Raw genomic sequence first — 24742 nt, forward strand, 5'->3', positions numbered from 1 at the left:
GAGAGAATAGAGCTGGTCCAGTGTTTAACCACCTCGGTGACTTCGGCCTGGGTGATGAAAGACTCGAACCCCAAGTCCCCAGCCTCTGCTTCCATGAGGGAATGCGTGACGGCAGGATTGAGGAGATACTCGAAGTACTTCGACCGCCTGATAATGTCTTCAGTCGAGGTCAGCAGCTCCCCACCTCCACTGTAAACAGTGTTGGCAAAGCAATGCTTCCCCCTCCTGAGGCGACGGATGGTTTGCCAGAATCGCTACGTGGCCAACCGGTAAGCCTTCTCCATGGCCTCACCGAACTCCTCCCAGGCCCATGTTTTTGCCTATGCCACACCCCAGCCCATGGCATGCTTGGCCTCACGGTACCCGTCAACCTCCTCAGGAGCCCCACATGCCAACCACAGCCAATAGAACTCCTTCTTCAGCTTGACACCATCCCTTACTGCTGGTCCACCACCGGGTTTGGCAAGACCACTACTGCTCGGCCCATAGGCTGAGACGACAGTCAGAGACCTGTCCCAGACTCTCATCCACCCGGGGTAAACCCCAACACGAGACGGCTGAACTGGGGGGCCCGATCTTCTTTGTACCGGTCCCTCATGATTCCCCCCTGCAGGTGGTGGGCCCACTGGGGGATGGCCTCACGTCTCTCGTTCAGGTTTGGCCCAGCCAGGTCGCGCGAGGAGCAGCCCAGCCACCAGGAGCTCTCCAATGAGTCCCAACCCCAGGCCTGACTCTAGGGTGGGAGCCCGGCTCTGCCGTACCGGGCGACGTCACCTGCCGGGCAACGTCACCTGCCTTCATTTTGTGGTCCTCAAGGCGTCTTGCACCACTCTTTGTCTGACCTGTCACCCAGAGCCTGTTTGCCATGGGAGACCCTACCAGGGGCATTTAAGCCCCAGACAACATAGCCTCTAGGATCATTTGAGCACTCAAACCCCTCCACCACGTTAAGGTGGTGGTTCAGGGAGGGGTCCTTTTTATTACATTTATGTATTACTAAATATCTTTCTCAATTAGATTATATAATATGGAAAATTAAAAGAAAATCTGTTGATAAGGTAATCTCAAGAAAAAAAGAAAAGAGTTGACAAAAAACAATTACTTGTTACAGCCACAAGTTCTGTAGCTCTTCCACTCTTTGCTAATGCTAGCATCATGAAGCTACTTTGTGGACAAAAATGTGGATGGAAAGACACAATTAAAATAAATATCTATGCAATATTTAATGCCTCACCTATATTTTGCTAATCCTTATCACTTACCAATAGGGGATGAGCCCTGAATTATGGAAATAGCTTCAGTGGCTGAGTAGATTTTGTTTTTTTCCTAAAGTGGGCACCACTTTGAAAAAAGTCACACTCTTGACATTGGCCATTATACAACAGGCATGGAATTGCATGACCTCAACTTAAGTTTTGGACAATTTTACAAGAGATGGCTAGCATCATTAGGAGATGATTTAGACAAAAACAAAATAATTTTTTACAAAAAATGACTCAGGCCATTATTTTAGGAAGGTGACGATATGCACACACACAATAATCATGAAATTATGAGGTTCATCTTATTGCCGAAAATGTCATTAGGAAAGTCATGGATCCCAATATATTTTTTATAACAGCAATATCTGCTCTTCTTTCTGAGCCAGTGCTGCCACCATGGTCTGCTAAAGCTGGAAAATGTTTTCTGGATAACCTACCAAATGGTTAAACCCAGTATTCCAACACCAATACTGCAAGACAACATTAAAACTGTGAACAAAAATGTGATTTGTTCTGGTCATAGACAGAAAATGTATCCATACAATTTAAACTAAAAACAAAAGATTTTGTTCTGTTTCCACATTCATCACATGATCTGATAGTTTTATTTTGAGCACAAAAAACATTTAGTAGTATTTATCCACACCAGGCTTCTCTCCCTTTTCTGACATGATTTCGTGACAAAGAGGAGGCTTCTCCATATTTTTGGTTCATATATTTTGTGGAAAGTCTGAGTAATTTGGTAACAGGAAACATTTGACCAAAGGTCAGATCTCTTGTGGTGCTTTGCACTTTGCTTGCAAAACTCTTGAGTGTGCTGCAGAGAATTAAATGTAGCACTGCATAAAGTTTATGGTACAAGGCAAGCATCTCCATCTGTAACACAGTGTGGGTGGCTGATTGTCTTTGGCAGAGATGCTTTGGGAAAACTAAGCAGATGCAGTAGGTGTGTCACCTCATTAACTTCATTAAACAGTGAAGCAAATTTCCCAAAGAGCAGATTTCCCAAAGAACTGCTCCCGCAGCGAGGGAGTATTATAATGTCAATTTGAAAGTCTGCACTTCTACATGTTCGAGTGAGAAGTCTTCCTTTGTTGTAACATAATTAAAGGATATGGTTACAGTGCATTGCAAAAGTGTTCCAACCCCTTGAACAAAGGCTATGAATACTCCTAGGTACTGTAAAACGTCTAAAAAGTCAAAACTCCCAGACTGCAACGAGTCTCAGGTTGTAGTGATGTCAAATTAACCCAAGTGAAAAAACTGGCTGCCACAGCTATGAGGCAGTAACTCCATTAGAAAACCATAAGGCAAAGAAAACTAGCACGAAAAGATCTGCCTCCAATATATGTCAATAAGGAGCTAATAATGGTGGAACTGGTCTCAGGAGTGTTGAGCTGTGACTTTTAACATTATCTAAAACAATTGAGAGATATAAATAATACTGTTCCTTATGGGTATCAGTGGATAACTAACCTTACAGAGAATGAGTTTGAATCAATTTGTTTTTATACTTGAGTAAGATGGTGCTATCTCTGTCAAATTATGTGCAATTTTAAACTAATGAAGGGAATCATATGAATTCAATTTAATAAATAAGAAGTCCACCTCATTGCCTAATTTTCATTATTACAACCTATGATTAAAAGGGATTGCTTCAATGTCATAATGAAAATCCAAACTATCAGGGTATAGATAGATATAGATACTTGGTTGAGGGAATGGGAAAGAGCAAAGTGTTCAGTGTTATGTCAAAGGTTCAACATAAATTATGCAAGAATACCCCATTAAAAACACAGCAGTGGTGTGATGGTTTGAGATAAAAGCACTTTTCTTTTTTCGTTTTTATAATCAATAATGTGTTAAGCCACCAACTCCTGTTTGTTCAAGTGTTATATAAAAACTTTTCTATAACATTAGAAAAAATATTTTTGTTTCTGAAGTATCAAGTCTTTGTATCAAAACTTTGACATGACACAATTATACTCCTGATCCTTGACCCAAATGAGGTCTTTACTGATCCTTTACTGATTCTGACAATACCACACTAACCATAAGATGAAATCTGCGACAGAAAGGATTAAAGAACAAAGAGCAACTTTCTTTTCAGCACAGGAAAGGAGCCTCCATCATGTCTGGGAGGTTTGTCTACCAATGGAGCAATAGAGCTTCAGGTTGTGCCGGGGCGTCCAGTCACAGCTAGCTAGGTGGAGATGTTTCAGCTCGAAGAAAGAAGGAAGTCAGTCCCCTCAGCTCCAAAGCAGAAAAAACTGGAAGAACAAATGTGTGCACAGTTCTGAAGGAGCTCAAAAACATTCGGATAACCAGAACTCCAAGAAATCCTTAAAATTTTACGTGGGAAGAAACGAAACTACACGTTTCGGCTACATGCCGTCATCAGCTTGACGGCATGTAGCTGAAACGCATCCTTTTATTACTGTCCACATAAAATTTTAAGAATTTCTTGAAGTGCTGGTTATCAGGATTTTTTGAAGATGTTGCGGCTACGGTCCCTCTTAACTGAGGGTCCTTGTTTGTGTATTGATGACTGAGTCTTTCAACAGGACAGTGCTGAAGTTCACAATAACCATCTGATAAAAGACATCTTCCAGAATAACATCCATCTCATTTTCTCCTGATCTAATTCCCCCTGAAAACATTGAGGGATAGATGGCGAGGGACAGTCGATGCTCTTCATAAAGCCATTTTCACCACATGGAGCAACTTTCCCACTAGCCAACTGGAAACACTGGCATCAATAATGCCTTAACAAATTATTTAGGGGTTAAAAAGAACACAGGGGCTACACACCTCCACTGGGTCATTATGGCCTGAAGTTTTTTTTTTAACATATGTTTTAAGACAGGGAAGGAGCTGCTTCAATGAGTTGCAATATTTAATTTATAATATTAATATGCTTTTTTTGTCTTTTATATAAACCACCCTCAAATTATACCATGAGAGTAAAACTATTTAAAAATCAATGACACAAAATTTTTCAGGAGAAAAAAAAGCATACTCTAAAGTGTCAAATAAGCTGAAGTAATATTTTAGAGTAAGCCCAACATTATTTAAACATTAGGAAGATTCAGGTTTAAAGTAATCTTTTAATTTTACCAACATGTTTCTTCTGACTGGAAGTAATATTAATGTTTTGGAGTGGCCCAGCCAGAGTCCTGACTCTGAATCTGACAGAGACTCTGTCTTCCAACCTCAAAGATTTGGAGCTCATCACCAAAGATAAATCATCAAAATACCAGTTGAAACATGATAAAAGTTCAAAAAGTCAGTGATTATAACTAAGGGTTTGATTGTTTTAATTTGAATGAAGATTTTTTCATTCCTACCAGGGGTATGAATAATTTTATGTTAAACTGTACCTAAATTAAATGTTTAAGGTTCTGTTGTAGTTTACCTTTGTAGCAATTTGACCAAGGCATGTTACCAACATCTTATTAAGCTCTCAGGAAGTTGTTTATACTTGTAAAACAAGGGGCAAAACATCAGACATCCTCTGCTGAGTAAATGTGTTCTTTGGACAAAAAGTTTCATTGAGGCAGAGAAGCTAGACCATATAACTCTGCTTTCTGACACAGATATCTGTGTAACTAACTATAACTAATTATATGTGCTCTCTTTCAGACTCTAACCTTGAAAACTGGCTCAGAGTTTATCTGTTCTTTCTTTCTAGGTGAAACAACTAAAGGAGCTACATCCAATAACATTTACTTTTCCTTCCCATAGAAAGTACTCCTGGATCAGTGCTTCTTTGTTCTCTTTGTGTCTCTACTCTGTTCTCTCAAACCGCCAGTCGGTCGTGGCAGATGGCCGCTCACACTGAGCCTGGTTCTGCTGGAGGTTTCTTCCTGTTAAAAGGGAGTTTTTCCTCTCCACTGTCGCCACATGCATGTTCAGTATGAGGGATTGCTGCAAAGTCAACGCCAGTGACTGTCCACTGTCTCTCCATGCTCATCCAGGAGGAGTGAATGCTACAAGTCACTGACTGGAGGCAATCTGTTGGGTTTCCTTAGACAGAAAAACTTTTTATCCAATTTGAATAAATAACTGAATCTGACTGCACTGTTCAATGGTTACGATTAATTGGAATGTTTGAACCTGACTTTTGTGAAATGCCTTGAGACGACATGTGTTGTGAATTGGCGCTATATAAATAAAACTGAATTGAATTGAATTGAATATCTAAGATGATGTATTCTTTTGGAAATATGAGTGTTTAATCTGATGAGTTTTCCTCTCAATACTCCAAAGCATTCTGCACATTGTAGTCAGTTTTTCCTTGACTCTGATTTGTGGAACTCATGAAATGTTCTATGTGCCATTAGCTACAACACAAACCAGAACCATGACCTTTTGTAATTTTTCATATGAAATTTGTGAGACAGGTTTTATTGTGCAGATTCTCTTCCTGTTAACTGTTGTGTAACCACTGGATAAACTGAGCACCTGATAACCGGGAAGCCTCTTTTGTATAGCGGAAAATAACTCTATAACTTGTAAGAAAGAGTTTTGAGCAAAAAGGGAAAACAAACCAAGAAGTTACTTGCATGTCTTCTCATAAAGATGCATATACCTAAATAAGGCAACTTACCCTCTGTTTGTCACTGTAGATTTCTTAAGGTGGACATAGCTGACAGGAAAAATACCCTGTGGATAGATGAAAGAGCAGAGATGTTACAGAGTGACAAGACTACATTAATGTCCCTACTTCATATGACCGAAATAGTCATTTATTATGTTAGAGTCGTAGCTTAATGTGTTTTTTTGCTGCACTGGTAAAAAAAAAATAAAGGATTTTTTTTCAGTTTAGCTAATGACCCAAAACATAGAGAAAGAGTTCAGATTTATAGTTATTTTTTATATGTTCTGGCATTTTCTGCTGCCTGTTTACATATACTGCACAAAAGAAACACATAAAAAGCTCAAACTGCTTTCATAAAACTCAGAAACAAGAGGGAGAGCAGGCTGCAGGATTCCTATTGTGGTTTGCCTTAGCACGGGAAAGGCCTCAGAGATTGAGTGTTCCCAGCTACAACCCTTGAAGTTAATCTTTTTTTATTCTAATCTGCCAGATGTGAATAATTGGCCAAAGCGGGAACAAAAAACAGAAACATTCTTTCAGCACAGAGAAAACATGCAGGCGAATGAATGTGGGCAGAGTACATAACAAAATGGAGGGGTGTTGGTGAGAACTGTAAATAGCTGATGGGAGTAAAGAAGGACAGAATGTGGCTGCTAACACCTACATTTACCAGGACCTGACAGTTTTTATGATGTCTTTGAAACAGTCCAGCAACATAACAGAACACTTCAGCCTCTAACATTTAGCTTTAAGTACAGAACAGAAACACTGATGCAGCTCTTCTATGGTTTTAATATTATATCTGCTATTTGGGTTCCACATTAGACTCCATCCCTCCCTTTATTTTTAACACCACAAACGCCAAAACTGTTTTGCCACTGTCAGACTATCATTCACAATTTGAGAACTACAAGAATTGAATATGTGCTCTTTATCCTGCCTCACCTTCAAACTTTATTTCTGTTTGATCTAAGACATGATGATGCAAGAGGTATTGTTGCATCTGGATTGCAACAGTCCTTAAGGACAGGAAGCTCGTACTTTTTTTCATTTCTCTTCTAATACATAACTTTCTTTGGTACAATTTCAAGTTTTAAGGTAAATGTTTTTCCCAATGATGTAGTTAAGGTAACACATAGCCCAAATCAGCACCACAAAAAGATGCTAAAATGTTAATTTTTTTCTTCCAAAACCAAGTAGTTTTGTTTCATAATCCAAAGCATGTAGCATCAGTAAATGAAGTAAACCTCACATAAAAATCACTCTCACAAGCATATCAAATTCCAAGCATTGTCCTAAATGTACAATATGTATGTATAATAACAGTCATTTTATCAATGATATAGTCATCAAATTGTGCAGATCCCACACCTACATGAAGAAAAAATTATTGAAAATGCATTACAATATAGCATCAAAGGCTCCTGAGTGGCAGGATGTGACAAGCAAGATGCTACATCTAGAACATTGCACATTATTTTCCATGTTATCCAATGAAATCAAACTGTCTTGATTAAAATTATGCTTTTGTAAAAGCAACTTTGGAAGTTTGGTTTAGGAAACTTCTATTTTTGTCAAATCAAAGCTCCATTCATTAATTTAACCAGTCACAAGGTCTCTGTGGTCAGGACAAATTTATTTCTGTGCTGCAAGTCCCTTACATCACAGTCATTTACAAAAACTAAGTGGTTTTTGATAAAGGCCTAAAGAGGAAATCACATTTGAAATCACAGTGAAGTGTGAATGTGTTTATGATACAAAATCCTCCATATAATAAATTCATCTTTTATTGCAGCACTATATTCTCATACTGGACTTTTAGAAACATTAAGCCTTGAACTCAAATTTTGCAGTGGGAAGGAAATAAATGTTTCCACAAAACCACCAGCCCAAAGACTATTACTACTACACACAATCCCGATCCAAGAAATGCAACTACAGTATTATTCCATTTAGGTTAATTTTTATAGTTTACATAGATGGGCCATTTGTTTAGTCATTCTTCAAAATGGGAAAGACAAGAACATATGGCATTCAAGTAGGGCAAACTAGTGTTGATCTTCATAAGTTGGAATTAAAACATTTAATACAACTGGAACTAAGACAAACAAGGCTGAACGAGGTCCGAGATTCATCTTGTCAGAATGCACAATGAAAAACATCTTGAAAACTCATTGCATCTTTGGGTCACCATGACTCCAGAGAGAACACATCTTTAGCAGGAGTACCAGTAAAGGTGGAGAGTTCTGTACTGTAATCAATTTTAGGTTGGTGTTACTAATTAGTCTAAATGTTGTTTTAATAACATTGATAGGAAACTGCTGCAATTCTTAAGTGCGCATACATCAATATAACAGAGGTTAAACAGCAATAAATAGCTTTTATAGCAAGGTTTGGTGAAACAGTTTAGCATAAATTGTAGTTCTCTTGATATCTACAAGTTTGTGTTATAATTACCTTGATGGATGGCTTCTTGCTGGAAAAGCCTCTGTACCAACCTAAGAAAAGAGTGTGATAAAACATGTTTCTTGGTTAGAACATTCATTGTTAGATTTAAGCACAAAGAATACATTTGTCTTAGAGGAAAATGTGAATGAAAATGTTCTGCTGTTTTATTGTTTTTATAACAGTGTGAAAAAAACTATTATTCTTGCAAAAAATACAAATTATATTTTGTACTTTATCAACTATTACTGCAGGCTGCTGTGTTTTATTGAATAACTGACAGAATAGACAGATCTGTAACAGATGTTATGTTATCTCTTAGCGAGGCTCCATTAACTCTTACAGCTTTCTAGACACTTCCTGCAGTTGCCCACCTAAACGGTCATATCTAAAACACAACTGTTATCAGCTCTCATATTTTACATATTTTAGTTGCATCGCATTTCAGTAGCATTAACAAGAACTTATGATGTTATGACTTCAGCTTTTCATTCAATTTATTTATTTGATGTGGGGCCGTTGCCTGATGGTTCACAGTTGTTGCGTAGCAAGTAGTATCAGTCTCCTCTTTTTAATCCCACAAATGTCTTTGGTGGTGAATTTGTTTTTCACTGTGGGAGAAAATGGATGTGAGACATCACAGAGTGTAAAAAGTGTGAAATGTGTGAGACTTGACAGTCCTGGTTTTAAGACTGCTCCATTAGTTGTTCTTAATACTGGAACATTTGTCTGCTTTGAAAAGTGCCATCAAGTGTAGTTTCCTCTTCCAGACTGGCAATTAAAAGGAACATGGGTCAAGGTCCCACATGCCTTTAAAGGCCATGTGAAATCAGATTCGTTGTTCAGTTTTTGCCTTGCGCCTTACAAGAACAGCGCACTACTATTTAAACAAAGAAAAGAAAATACCAGTTGTATTTTGGAGTTTGCAGTTTTGTGTGGAAATTAACTGATATTGAATTAAACAGATGCAACTGGTTGCTTTTATAACTATAGTGGTAATAGGTGGTTAAACTTTGCAAAGACTTATACTTGGATTTATACTTGAACGCAAAGTGTTTGTTTACTTAAGCTAACATTAGCCTCTTGTCTGCTAAGTAGTTTGCGTAGCCTACTTTTATTTTCTATATATATATCTCTTTGCAAATATGTCTGAAAATGTGTTATTTCTTTAGCTGTAATAATTTCTAATTCATTTAATTTTTGAAATATTCCTAAACATGCACCAAGGAAAAAAGAGTGTTATACAGTATACTAACAATAAATGCTATCATTCTCATTTATTGTTAATCAAGTCGTATTAAACATGATGATATTGTTGTTATTATACATTTAATCTGATCACTTTAAATACAGAATTAAACTAAAAATAATAAAATTTTCCATATATTTTAGCCCAAGTATTACATGTTTAGAGATCCAGATAATGGGTTAAATTTTTCGTCCCACTGTTTTTTGACCTCAAGTTCAGTTTGCTGTTTCGAACCCACAACCCAGCTCTGTTGTGTTAAATTAAAGCCAAGACTGTATTGGTCCAAGTTTGACAAAGGGTTGGGGTTAATAAAATAAAGTTTTAAGACTTTGATATGCATGAATCTGATTGAACAGGGCGCCATCATGCTTTTTGTCCTGTTCCTCAATTCCAGTGATTCTGTTTTTCCCTGCAGTGTCTGATTCTTCCATGTATTGCAGTTCTTGCCAACAGGTGACTCATCAGCAGTATGCAGTGTTTCCGGTTCACTGTAAATTACCTATGCAGATCATAGTATAAAAAGAATATGACTTACTATTAGTCATTATGACTTTTCCTGCTGTGAAATATCAGGTTCAGCTTGTTTCAAGAATCCTACAACTTGCAATTAAAACACCAAACAACAGGAAAAATCAAGAATGCTATTTTCTAATAAAGGATATTTTATCTGTTTATTGCTAAATGATAAAATTGTACATTTTATATTCTACTCGGAATTTCATGTAAATGCGGTCAAGTATTTTGAATTTGGCAACAAAGTACTGACAATAGGCCTTGAATGGTGAGTTGGTTGTACAGTGGTAACTTGATCTGGGTACAGCACCAATCCAATATTTTGACACACCATCCCATTCATTTGAAATAAACAGTGTCTAAGTGTCCAAACCTCTGAACAGGCTCTACAGCTAGACCTTAGACTGATGGAGATAATACTGGTAAGAATATTGAGCCTGAAAGTGGTTAATCTCTACATACAGCATCTAGTTTGTGTCTTGGAATTTTATTTGTCTCAACTTTTATTTAAACATCAAGGGAAAATGTTTGTAATATGATCAGATTTGTTCTGTCAAACCAGCAGGGATACATGCACTCCATGATTCTCTCACACATCATTTGCGGCCAAACCACCTGGTTAAAAGCAAGAGATACAACTTTGAATAAATCACAGTATTTATATCAACAAACAAGGTAAGTTCTATTATAAGAAATGTATAAGTGTTGATTATTGTTCAATGGTAGGAAAATATGGAGCGATTAAATCTTGTTAAGTTTGTTTATGGTCTGACTTCTCAGTTCGGTCAGGTTGTTAGCATAGGAACATCTTATCATCATCAAATAAAAAGTGCAGTGAGAGGAAATTATACTATTCCTCTAAGAAAATGTTATTTGGGTCAGTCTAGATTTTCTTTGAAGGCTGGGCTGAACTAGAATCCCATCCAAGAGAACTGGAAACTTATTGTTTATTTCAATTTCATTTGAAGAAATGTTTAGACACCAAACAACTTTTTTCAGCTCCAATGTTGTGTCTGATATCATATCAAGTGTTTACTGTTTTCTCCATATTTTTTATGTAGTTCTTTTAAATGATATTTCTGTTACTATTTACAGTGTTTATTGTTGATTTTCATAACCGATATGAATGGCATGTTTAAAATATTACCTTCTTGTCATTTTGACAAACAGCCACAAACTCTAACATATTTTATTGGAATTGAATGTGATGGACAAATATCAAGTAGCACAAAATTATGAAGTGGAAGGAAAATGATACAAGGTTTTCACATTTTTTTCCAACACAAACATCTAAAAAGTGACTTAATACTTTGTAGAACCACCTTTTGATGCCATTACATTTGGGGTTTCTGTCCACCACCATGTTTTACTGTAGGAATGTGTGTTCAGGGTGATCTTTTTCAGGCGGTTTTTGTTTTATGTTTTTTGGCCTACGTGCATGTTTTGCATGTATGCCAAAAATTTAATTTTGGTCACACCTGACCCGAACACATTCTTCCACATGTTTGCTGGCTTAAGTCAAATTGCAAACAGGGATTCTATGGCTTTCATTCCACAACAGTCAGATTTGTGGAGCACACAATTAATAGTTTTCATGTCAACAGATTTTCCCACCTGAGCTATAGATGACTGTAGCTCCTGCAGAGTCACCATAGTCTGCTTGGCTGCTTCTCTGATAACTTCTCCCCTTGCCAAGTTTTGGTGGACACCTATGTCTTGGTAGATTTGCAGTTGTGTTATACTCTTTCCATTTTCAGAGGATGGATTGAGCAATGCTCAATGAAATGTTCAAAGCTTGGGAACTGAATATAAATGCATGTCACACTTGCATAATTTTTCTTACACTTCAGAGTTATGCACTATTTGTGCTGGTCTTTCACATAAAACCCCAATAAATTAGATTAAAGTTTGTTCACTATGATAAAATGTGCAAAATACCAAGGGGGAAATATACTTTTGCAAGACTCTGTACTCAATTGTTTATTAATGCACACCATCAGAAACTTATAAACTTATAAACTAAAATGTTTTCACTGGATATTTGAGTGCTTTTACCGTCAAACTTCTCTAGAATCTGGACAGTTTCTCCAAGCTCCAGGACCAGCGCCTGACATATTGGTGACCGGAAGTTGCAGATCACTGGGCAGACAGAGGAAAAAGACAGAGGACAGACAAAACTGGTAAGAAAACCTTGCGTAAGCATATTCAGGAACTCTATTAGTAATAGGCTCGGTCTTGTTTTCATTTTAACTGAGAAAAATGCATCCCTTCACACAAAGGGATGCATTTTCTCAACAAACAGTTTTGTTGTTTTTTTTTAATTGCAGCATTGGTGTCAGTGCAGCTTTTTATTAAGCCGATTCATCCAAACATATGAACACACTGTGTCATATTGAAGCCAATGTTCAGTGAACTGTAAACAAACTGCCACTGTACAAGGTAATTAATTTTTAAGCAACCTGATTTTGAGCAATGTTACATTAATTTAACTCCCTCCCAAAATAGAGCCCACACAAAGTGCTAGATTATGAGGCTTAACAGTGATTATTCACAGGGTGGTATTAGCACAAATCCTCCATGACACCTCATTTTGTAGCATCCTGCAGTCTTTGACCATACACAGAAGCATCCTGTGACTCAAGCACTGATGACATGATTATTCTTCAGAGGAGACGCCATAAAGGCCTTGACAACTGCACTGCCTCTGGAGTCAGCCTTTATCTGTGCAGCACTGCGGCTCAGGAAACATGAGCCACGCAACAAAACACTACAGAAGCCTCAGTAAAGACAGGCGTGTTTCAACTAGGATGCTGCGCCACTGATGACTTTAAAAAACCTACAAATTGAAGCGCTTAAAGGAGAGTTTGGTGTGAATCATTATGCTAACGAACTAGCCAGGGGACCTAGTGAGGGGGAAGAGGAGAAGGAGGGGCTTGTCCTCGGCTCTGTTTGCTTGTATGAGGGGAACAAGTGCTCAGTTCCTGCACTTGGGTAACTATGGGAACAGATCATCCACAAACTGGAGGGCTTTCTTCACTGTAACTGCTGCAGGAATCTGGGCATTTTACAAATCAGGATGGCAAGCTTACAAATGCTGCACGTCACTTGTGTTCAGATGGGCATGTGTTAAAGGAAGAGAGGTGGAAATGTCCTTAAGAAGATTTGTGTCAACCTTTTCACTCTGCATCAGTCTTTTTTCCAGCCATGACTGAACAGTTCTTGTTTGAAAGCGCTACTCTTTAATGACCTTTTTGTCATTTCCACCGCAAACCTTCACACACACCATCTGAACACTCTCCAACAGAGGCTGCGCCAGTAGAAGGTGAGACATTTAAGAGAGCTGTTGATACCATATGGGCTCGTGTTTTCATCGCCATCCACCACAAAACCTAAAAGTTGGGAACAAGCACACAGCCACACACATAGCTGATTTAGCCCACAGAAACTTACAGAAACAACAAATTTTTTCTTTTGACTTTAACATGTTGAACGTAGGATGTTGGAAGGACTAATGGGACATGGAGGTAAAAAAAAATGTTGGCAAAAACAAACATTTCTACTAAGCAACAGCATTTCAGTCCAGACTGTCGCTGTATTTAGTTGAATTCAACAGTCACATGGGATCTGATGCCTACTGTTGTATAACCGCCAACTGACTAAAATGAGAAATGGAGTCACAGAAGGAGATACCTCCTGTGCTCAACTGCTCCCTCTGTGGCAGTCATATAATGTTGCCATGCAAAATATTCATACCCCTTCATTGTTTATTTTCATGGAAGGAAAACGAGCATGGTTTTCGAAATTTTAGACACATGGGCCAACTTTGACTGCTCAGTAGAACAGTTAGTCGTCAAGCAATCTGACAGTTATAGGTCCAATTCTAGCTTCCTCATCCCACATGATGATATGCCTCTGGGCACGGCACTTCACCTCAATTTGCCAACCAATCTATGTGGGGCTATATGAATGTGGCTCTCTGTGAGTGGTTGGTGTGGCTAGAAAGTGCCATATTTCTCCAGTTCATGTCTCCAGTCTTGGTAAGTTTGCAGTTATACTCTTTCCATTTTCAGGTGATGAATTGAACAGTACTCCATCACATGTTCAATGCTTAGGATATAATTTTATAACCAAAGCATGCTTTAAATGTATCCCCAACTGTATCCCCGACCTCTCTGCTGTGTTCTGTGGTCCTCATAAGGTTGTCTGCACACTACTCACACACAGGTGGCCTCCAGTTGGTAGCACTGGATTTTATTTAGGGATCAGGAAAAAGGGGAGCTGAATACAAATGCACCCCACACTTTTCAGAGTTTTACTTTTTATAAACAACTGAAATGCATGTATTATTTTACTTGCACTAAAATGCATTGCGGTTTGTGGTTGTAACTTGAAAAAATGTAAAAATGCTTGTGGAATATGTAAACTTTTGCAAGACATTGTATGTCTCTCTATCCACTGAGAGAAGTATGAGAACATGTGCACTGATTTACTATAACTATCAAAGGAACGTTTGCTGTTGAGTTTTCTCTAGACTTGTCCTCAACATTTCCATATAAAATAAGCTTGAAATAAGAACAATCTCCAAAATATTCTCCATTTTGGAAGGTAACTTGGATACTGGAGTTTAAAACATTTAGGGATAAAAACAATAGCAGTGTTTGGGCTAGCACTTCTTTAATAATTACAGGTACAGTATCTCACACTGGCAATAAAATCTAACCCCCTGATTCTTTTAAGCAATGCCCTTTTTAAGCCAGTTCTGAAAAACTATCTACCATGGAGGGTCATGATATTTTTTACGAAAGGTTAAAATGTTCACTTGGCCAATATATTGGCTTGCTGAGAAATTAAGCCAGTATTCGCAATTTTTTAAATATAGGCCGTCAGCTTCATCTGGGCGTACTCAGCTGATAACCAATAACATCTACCTCTGAGAAGGACTGTATTGCTGTTCTTGTGTAGAGAAAGTAAAAGTCGAGGGTGCTAGTCGTTTTTTGCAACAACATAAGAGGGCCTTCAATCAGCTGTAGCTCAGCGAAGATTGAGTTCCAGTCGGCAACAGGTCTCAAAGAGCAAGTAGATCCAAATTTGATGTCACTGAAACTGGAACACACATTAATTATAAGTAATGACAACAAAAATCTAATAAGTTAAAAAATATTGAAAAAAAACTATTTAAGAGCAGCAAACAGTATAATAGGAACAATCCACTCAAAGTGACATTTATTGCCAGAAGAAAAAGGCAAAATTCTGATTAAAAAAACAGACAGATGGAAAGAAGTAAAAATAAATATCAGCAATTGATCATCAGGTGGTTAACAGTCAATAAAAACCTCTAGTTTTCATTGATTGCTAAGTATAAAAGTTGGAAAGTACCTAATGATATCACATGTAATGTTTTCAACTGCAGAATAAGAACTCAAAACAGGAAAAAATATTTTGTTTTTGAAATGATTTGTTTCTTAAATTTGTATGAAAGTTTTTACAGCATGAAAGCAATTTTCCAAAAAACAAATATTTTATCTAAGCATTGAAGTTTTAAAATAAGCATCAGATGCCATAATCTAATGACAAAACGTTACAACGCTGTAAAATAATTCATTCATTTATTCAATAAAACTGGCAATGCTCTTCGTTTGCAGTGCAGCCACTCTTGGTGTATAGAATAAAAGTGTAATACAACACAAAGGTGATGTAATATGGGAGCAGACTAAGTGGTTTCTAAAATGGGAAGCCTATGAGTAAACATTAAGCCCTTGACTGATGTTGTGCAAGAAAGCAGAAAAAAACTATTTCTTAGGCAGCACATTTCTAAAAGTGGGGTGCTGCCACAAAAACGTTTCTTTTTGACATTTTGTCATGTGTCACAAAGAGAAAAAAAAATTTAGCAGATAATACAGTTTTAATGTAAACCTCAAATTTATAGAAAACATAGGTAGCAAGTCCAGACAAAGGCTGCCCTGTGTGCAAAATGCCAGTCAGCTGAAGTTCAGTTTCACCTTTGGCTTGCTTTTACTTTTCTGTTCTGTGTTTCTCTGCACATTTTAAAACATAGACATCAATACTGCACAACCAAGAGGCCATTCCATTGTGTTTCTGCACTCTGTAAATAGGCACTAACACATATAGTTTAATTTACTAAACATTCTACTGAAGTCGTCTGCTACAAATTACAACCAAATATACAGATGCAGACAAATTTTGTGGCACCCCTGGTAAAGATGTGTAAAAAAGCTTTTAAATAAATTTGTCTTTGTTCGCAGAGGCACAATCTCACATTGAAATTTGTAGAAAAACTAAACTTAATTTGAGTAGATTTTTTCAGTGGTAAGAAATACTTTCACTAAAAAGCATTTTTTTAAGTTGTCGTTTTACTTTTCTAAGTTGATTAGAGTTTCTTCTAGTTTTCATCTAGTTATTAATCAATGACTTTCTGGTCTCCTGGGGTCTAAATTAGCATGACAGAGACCCCCATTTCCTTTGTCTGGATGAGGACCCATATTTATGTTGCCACTATAAACACTAAGAGTGGCATTGTTGGATTACCAAGTCTCCAAAATAAAAAAATAACTATTGTTGTTTGTGAGGCATAGCAGTAAAAAAAGAATCACAAATTTAAATATGTGCACTAATGCACTGAACTGTGTTAAGATTTTAACTAAAACCATGTGCTTTGGTAAGATGGGGCAAAGATTAGGCTTTTCTGCAACAAACACTCCAGATGAGTTTGGTTTTAACCAAAGGATGGATGTGTGGAAAAATAAACTGTTAAAATAACTGACTATAAACATATGACTGCATGAAACTTTGTTAATAAGGAAATCTGTTCATCTGAACTGTGACACTAATCATAACTACTCCACATGCCACTTAATTATTTAACAATTAAATTCTAATATAATTAACAATGCAGTGTGAGTATACAGACCATGAGAGTCCTGTTACTCTAGATCAACTACGTAGTTCATTTCCTCCATAAACCATGTTTAAAGTTACACATAATGGTCCTGGGGTTTCCCCCGCTTATTTAAGAGCCCCACGAATACTTCATTGGATAATTAGTTACTCAACTGAAATCTTGGGGCAGATAAGTTAATGATATATAATTCCAAGCCTTCAAATTTAGACATGACAACAAAGGGCAGCAGCGTTTTAATAATATGATGACATGATCATCCTATAACAAAGATGAAAGATTCTACAGTTGTTGATAATAGTTTATCCAAAGAAAAATCAAGAAAGTTCTCACAGCTTTTTAGAGGACGGATGGCAATTCCGGCAAAAATGTGGACAATAAGGTATCTAATCTCAATCTCACTTATACATCTTTTGACATGAACATGTGTCTTTTTAAAATGGACAGAGGAACTTACTAATAAAACACAAAAATGTCCAAAAGTAAATGATCTGCATCCAATTCCTTGTTTACCAAGAGACTTGAATTTCTATTTTAATAATTCTGAAGATAAATCAAATTGTTTCTGTATTTAAAACAAAATCAATTTCCTATTACTGAAGCTGTGTGCGTGGTGCCCTGTCAGTCTTTGCTTACCTGTGAAGCCTCAAAGCTGAATAAGAAGGTGCTGGAATATGTACTTACATAATTTATTCCAAATGTTCATTCTCATCAATTCTATTAGCAAAAAAAAAAATATTTCCCTAAAATATTCAAAGAAGGAAATGGATTATACTGATAGGCCTTTGTTGTTCATTAGAAAGGTTTGTGAAAAGCTCAATCAGCAGCTTACACATTTTTAAAACTCTGCAGCTGTTTTGGTCACTCATCTTAAAAGATATTTAAAATGTGCGGGGTCTTACAATCCAAAATCACTTAGGCAGCCCAGCATACAAAGCTTTGACATATTTCAAAAACATTGTTTAAAGGTTATCTGGAAATATCAAGAAATAAAACAAGAGATACTGTAACAGGCTTTAGAAAATGCAGCACCACTTAGAAATGTTAGTAGGACCTGCTGCTACATTTGACCCCACCTAAAAAAATAGAGACAAGGGCTGTGTTAATGGACTACGCACTATATGTACCATTTACTTGAAATTTTAACAGTTAAAGTATTCATTGTGCCAGAACATTATCCTTCACACTTTACTATTCTTCTGAAAGAGGCCAGCTATCAGGGCATGTTATTTCCACCCTGACTGGTCTGCAGCTATGCAGACAAACTGCAATGCACTGGATATTCTGACAACCTTTTATCAAAACCAGCCCTGGGTTCTTTGGTGACAAAAAAAAAAAAAAAAAAAAAAATCATTATTCTCAAAACTTTGAGGAAAATATTCTGTGGGCTGATGAGAGAAAAGCTGACCTTTTGGAAAGGTTTGCATCCCTTTACATCAGTCATAAAACTAAAAGCAATTCAGAAAAATAACATCATACCAACAATCAAACATGGTAGTAGTGTGATGGTCTGAGGCTGCTTTGCTGCTTCAAGATCTGATTGACTTGTTGTAATTGATGGAACCATGAGTTCTGCTCTCTAGAAGAAAAATGCCTGGCCATCAGTTTATGAATTAAGCTTAAGCGCACTTGAGTTATGCAGAGAGATAATGATCCAAAGCATACCAACAATCCCCTTTGAACAGTTTTGGGCTGGCCTAGCCAAAGTCCATGCTTAAATCTGATTGAGATGCTGAGGCATGGTATTAAATATGAGTATTGTACTTGAAAACCATCCAGAGTGGCTGAATTAAAACAATATGCCAAGAAGGGTGTGCCAAACGTTTTCCACAGAGATATAAAAGACTACCTGATTTATCTCAACTGCTTTTGCAGTTGTTGGTGCCAAGAGTGCCAGAAGGGTTAAGAGGGGCAATTACTTTGGTTCAGCCTGGTTTGTGTGGATACTTTGTATATTTATTCAGTTTATCTTTGTCTTAATGTAACAAATAAGCAAAAACAGAAACATTTTGCAAGGGGGCAAAGATATTCCACCTACTAACAGGTATCATGATGAAGGTATTATGTGTTTTAATTACTTCACCTGCCAGTGGTCATAATGTTATGTCTCATAAGTGGAAAACATAAACCACTACATTAAATGAATATTAAAACAGTCCTTCCGCGGAGCACTAATGTACAGGGCTGATGCGACAACATTTTCTCCATAAACTGAGAAGACCCAAAACTGTGGTATAGATTGTTTAAAAGTGAGATTATTCTGGTATTATTATTATTATTCTGTGCAGGGCATCATGTGTGAAAGGTAATATATAGGCAATGACAAAATCAGCAAATGATCTCTGAAGAAGTGAAGAATAGTGCCAATGACATCACAGACAAGGAAGGAGAGGGAAGTGATAACAGGCTGGTGACACTGCCAGCGCATGTACCAGTCCACCTGTGTGGATTGATCCTCGCATGTTACCCGAAAAGGGGGAGGCCAGTTCAGCTGAAATTCGTGCTGCCTTTTCAAAGTACAGTATGTACTTCTCTGCGTGGAGGGTTCCACTTCCCCGCATTTCAGCACCGCGGACAGCGTCATCTCCATCCACGTTTCAGCACCACGGAGAGCGCCAGGTCACTAAGCGCAGACTGATGCGGAGGCTGCGCCGAACTGTTGCTTCCCTCCCCACACATTTACACAAACACGCACTGCTGCTGTCTTTGCTTTAATAAAGCCCACGTATATATCTGCGCTTAGAAAATGAGCCTCAGTGATTCTGTGACAGATGGACGAAAGCATAAAATGACACAGAGATCAGGAGTGGCGGCGCTATATGGTCGTGGAGACTCTTTATAAAGCGACCATGACGAAAGCGATGCCTCTAAAGAAAGTGTTCATACGTGGGCGTGTGCATGTAAGGGGGAGTTTCATGTGCGAGCCAGCGTGAGTGGCCCTAACAAGCTGTGGAGCATCTGGACATGACTCATTCTCCGAATGAAAACCCTTTATAGTGTACTCACACGCTCTGCACGGCTTTGCTGTGATTGTGAGTCCAAGCATACTAAGGCATTTTTAGCTGAGTAGAGATGGCTTTAAGAGCTTCTTTTTTAACATAGGGGCTAATTGCCGAGCTATAGGAAAAAATGTTATTCAAGTCATAAGCACTTTTTCCTGGTGCATGATGAGTGTAAAACATTGTCGCAGCAACCGCAGTAGCAGAAAAGCTGCTTCTTTTCAGTCCACAGGTAGACTCCAGCATCACTCCTGCCTTCACCTGTTGGAGGGACGCAGTCACGATGCCCCCTTGTGGTTTCCACACGAATCGCGTCTTTCCTCCTCTACATCGCTACTGTACTTGTCTATGACGGGAAAATGGCTAAAATGTCAAGCTCACGCCTTTTTCAATACAATAGCGCAAAATCGAATAAACGGGAGTTCCAGTTTGACACCCCACCTGAGCCAGTCTATGGCCCGCGATGGCATCTTTAAGGTGGTGGGTTCTGTAAGCTGGATCATCCCACGCAGTTTCCCTTCCAATGCAGTCAGCGCCGCGTATATCAGCCATTATAAGTGAACGTGTTTTTTACTAGATGTAATTGGCTTACTAATATGAAAATAACATGCTGCATAATCAGTTCATGGTGGGGACGGGCAAATTATGCGCCTTTCTTGTTGCAAAAACTGCCAGAGCGACGTATGATGGAAGCTTTAAAGAAAACCAAACCTTTTTAATGAGCAACAATAGTAATAATAATAATAATAATAATAATAATAATGATTATGATGGATGGCATTAACTCACCAACTCCGATTTTCTCCTCTTCTGTTGGTATCCACATATTTGATTATTTCCCCTCTGGTAGAGCAAGCCACATTATGTCGTTATCGTGAGATGATGCTGCTAAAGAAAATCTGAGCTGAAGGCTATGAAATAAATAGTCTCGGCTGATCGTATGTTTGTACAGACTACATGTTCCGAAGGGAATGTGCGCGGGCAAAAGGGAGGAAAGAGGGACCGTTGAAAGGCTCAGTGTCTCTGCTCCATTATGTCCCGGCGTGTGTCTCCAGTCTGATGCAGTCTCCCTGTCCACCTCATGCAACGCGCACAGACTCACACAGAGACACGCAGTCACGCACACGCACGTACGCACACGGTGATGGGTTTTCTGTTTTCCACAAAAGGTGTAACTGCAGCCCCTGTTTTAAGGGTTTCAGCTCCTCGAAGCTTCTGCACTTCGTCTCTTCGCGCTTCCTCTCCGGCTGACGCTCGACGGGGCTTCCACACAGCGAGAATTGGCCTAATCGCTGGGTCATTATTACATGTTTGATGTACTGAAAAGCTGCTGCAGGAAATTACTGAGAAAACGGCAAAATACCATAAGCTGCGCCATCTTCATGGTCGTCACATGACTTGTTTTGTCAACACTGATGTGTCAAGCTTTTGCAAATGTATGCGCCTCCTCTTTTACTCCCTGTGTGCCCCTTCTATCCATCCATCATAAACCGTTTTTTCTTCCAGCGGGGAGGGATACTGGCTGGCAGTATGCCTTTTGTGTGACTGACTGGACTTGTTACTTTGGCAGCTGCCGGCAATAAAGTAGCCCCCGGTGTTACACATCAGGCCAGGCCACCATGTGGGGAAACACCTCCTGGTTGAGTCATTTCCAAGAACCAGAGCAACTATATAGCAGCGATGCTTTGTCATAGTGCAGTCATGCCCCCACACTGATGGGGTGCAACTAATGTCTAAGGACAAATTTGATTGAATGATTTATGAAGATGAATTTCACACGAGAGTGTTTATAACATCACTAACTATTCTACTAAAGGTGCTGCTTACATAAAAGAGTTAAAACTGAAATATTAGTGAGCATTTATTCAATGCAGCCTTAGGTTGCACAAAGTGTATACAGCTGTTAAAATGTCAGGTTTCTGTGCTGCAAGACAGACTACAACTCCCTTAGAACCCTTTTCACCTTTAATGTAAAAAAGGCAGAAATAGGATCAATTAAACTGAAAGTCAAACAAATCTGTTAAGTCAAAAACTGTAAAACATAATTTAAAATAGCCTAATTGCCTAGTTGGGGACACTCCTAAACTTATAATTTTGATCCAACTTCAGGGCTAAGTTTTCTTCATACCTGTCATGCGTTTTAGATGATCTGATTAACGTAAAATAAGGTCCTAATAAGAGTTTCCGAACATTTTCTCATTTGCATCCTTCACCCAAAGTTATAGTTTCTAGAGAGGTTACAATTCAGACAGTTTACATTGTACAAAAGTATCAGTCAGGAGAAGGTTATAAAGACATTTTCAAGCATTACAAACATTCAGTTATACAAACACACACGCACACATACTGATAGGATGCAACTTGTGTAATAAGTCCAAGCAAGTGAGCAAGTTTCCTCATTACTAAATATTCTGCCATCAACTATTAGTTGTATCATAACAAAGTGGAAGCAATTTGGAAGGACAGCGATAAAAAAGAGCTGAATGCTATTAATTAAATTGTCTTGGCTATCGTATGGTGCACGGACATTGTCAACTTTCTGCGGAGTCAATAACTACAGACCTCCACACTTTATGTGGCCTTCAGATTAACTCCAGAACAATGTGTAGAGATTCATAAAAAGGGTTATCATGGCAGAGTAGCTGAATTCAAGCCTTACATCAGTGTTGCAAAGGGCACTGCCACTGGACTCTAGAGCAGTGGAGACATGTTTTCTGGAGTGACTAATCATGCCCTTCTGTCTGGCAATCCAACGAACAAGTCTCAGTTTGGCAATGGTCAGCAGAACATCACTGCGCTGCGTGAAATGTAAAGTTTGGTGCAGAGGGAATTATTGTGTGAGGGTGTTTTTCAGGAGTTGGGATCAGCCCCCTAGTTCCATTGAAACGAACCTTTAATGCTGTAGCTTACCAAGACATTTTAGTCAATTTCATGATTGTAGATATGTTTATACTGTTTAATTTGTATTGTATTGCACCGACTACGCCAAAACAAATTCCTTGTATGTCCAAAAACGTACTTGGCAATAAAGCTTTTCTGATTCTGATTCTGACTCTGTGGAAACTGGACGTATGAGCACAACATGGCTGTGCCCCAGTGCACAAAGCAAGGTCTATAAGAACATGAATGATTAAGTTTGGAGTTGAAGAACCTAACAGGCCTGCAAAAAGTCCAGACCCCAGACTGACCGGGAGAATCTTTGGGATGACTTAAAACAGAGACTGCAAGCTTGACCTTCACACCCAACATCAGTGTCTGACCTCAAAAATGCTTTTCTTGAAGATTTTTATTATTATTCCCATACATACATATTCCCATACATACAAACATATTTATAAAACATGTGGAAAGTCTAGCAAAATTAAATAGTTACAGTGCGTTGCAAAAATCTTTTCTAAATTTTTGCACCTGACAACCAAAAATTCTTATAATCTGTGGTTCTACCTTGTCCCATTTCTAGAGGAGCAGTGGAGGTCCGCATCCGCAACACAGGGGATGGGGGGGAATTGTGTCAATAGGAGCTGTTAGTTGCACGTTCTACAATTCTGGTATTTAGGGAAGAGTGGCAAGAGGCAAGCCATTATTTAAAGGAAGCTACAATGCATACTGTTTGCAGTTTTCCTACAAGTGAAAGAAGGTGCTCTGGTTACATGAAACCACAACTGAAATGTTTTTGTGGCTAAACACTAACACTTCATCCTGAATACACCATGCCCATGGTGAAACATGGTGGTATTGGCATCATGCTGTAGGGATGCCTTTCTAAAGCAAGGACAATGAAGCTGCTCAGAGCTGAATGGAGCTGAAAACAGCCCAATCCAGGAAGAAAACCTGTTAGAGGCTTTAAAAGCCTTAACATGGCGGCAGAAGATCATCTTCCAGCTGGACAGTGAACCAAAACTTACAACAGCTACAATGGTATGGTTTAGATCAAAGCACATTCATTTGTTAAAATGGCCCAGTCAAAGTCAAGACCTAAATCCAAATGAGGATCAGTGGCAAGACTTGAAAACCGATGCTCACAAATTAACTCCATCCAATCCGGCTGAGCTTGAGCAACTTCACAAAGAAATGTGTGCCAAAATGTAGTCTCTAGATGTGCCAAGCTCATAAAATCATGTTCTGTTCAGCTGTAATTGTAGCAGAAGATGGTTCTAGTGTTGACTCAGTGGAGCTCAATATAAATGCATGGAAAAATGTTTTATTTGTTAAAACAAAAAATTAAAGCCATTCAGCCATTAAAGCCATTCAGCCATTGTCAAATGGAAAGAAAAGCCTTTCTTTCCATTTGACAATCATGCATGACACAGTGTGGCTCTATCACACCCCAATAAAATACAGTAAAATTGGTGGATGTAACATAACGTCAAAAAGTTGGATATAAATGCATTGGCAAGACGCTATACCGACTCTGGTCTGCAGGAGTACTAAGCTGCATCCATGTTACTACTCTAGTGATAAGATTTGTACTGGAACAGTTTGTAATTCATGTTTGTGTGCATCACCATGTTAAAGAAACAGTACAAACACAACCAGATTAATTTGGGGAGTCGTGACTTGTAAAAGTTGCAAACCCCTGCATGCTTGTCCTATAGAGAAGGCACAGTGAAAATAGGGTGATTTGGTGAGTGCCGAGTAGTGCAGTAAGCCTGATGCAGTGTGGGAGGGAGGGCAGTATTCAGCTGGGTAATTTCTCCCCATCATAGAGACGCTGTGACTGACTCCCATCTGTCTATTACTTCAAGCGGAACATTGTGG

The 24742-nt window shown here is 38.4% G+C and overlaps 1 protein-coding gene across 3 annotated transcripts in view; it reads right to left on the minus strand.

The window, feature by feature from the left end:
- The window catches only part of LOC124872200 (dedicator of cytokinesis protein 3-like), an 81307-nt gene extending 59941 nt beyond the window's left edge, over nucleotides 1–21366 (minus strand). For 2 of the 3 annotated variants that reach the window (XM_047371971.1, XM_047371967.1), the window contains exons 1-4: nucleotides 20774–21366; nucleotides 12125–12208; nucleotides 8320–8360; nucleotides 5872–5927 (exon numbers count right to left, since the gene is read on the minus strand). In XM_047371971.1, coding sequence (XP_047227927.1) covers nucleotides 5872–5927; nucleotides 8320–8360; nucleotides 12125–12208; nucleotides 20774–20810 — 218 coding nt within the window. In that variant the 5' untranslated portion in view covers nucleotides 20811–21366. The remainder of the gene's footprint in view (nucleotides 1–5871; nucleotides 5928–8319; nucleotides 8361–12124; nucleotides 12209–20773) is intronic. The other variant, XM_047371959.1, reaches the window with a different exon arrangement.
- Nucleotides 21367–24742: the final 3376 nt, after the last annotated feature.

This window comes from Girardinichthys multiradiatus, chromosome 1 (assembly GCF_021462225.1).
Source record: "Girardinichthys multiradiatus isolate DD_20200921_A chromosome 1, DD_fGirMul_XY1, whole genome shotgun sequence".
Lineage (NCBI taxonomy): Eukaryota > Metazoa > Chordata > Actinopteri > Cyprinodontiformes > Goodeidae > Girardinichthys > Girardinichthys multiradiatus.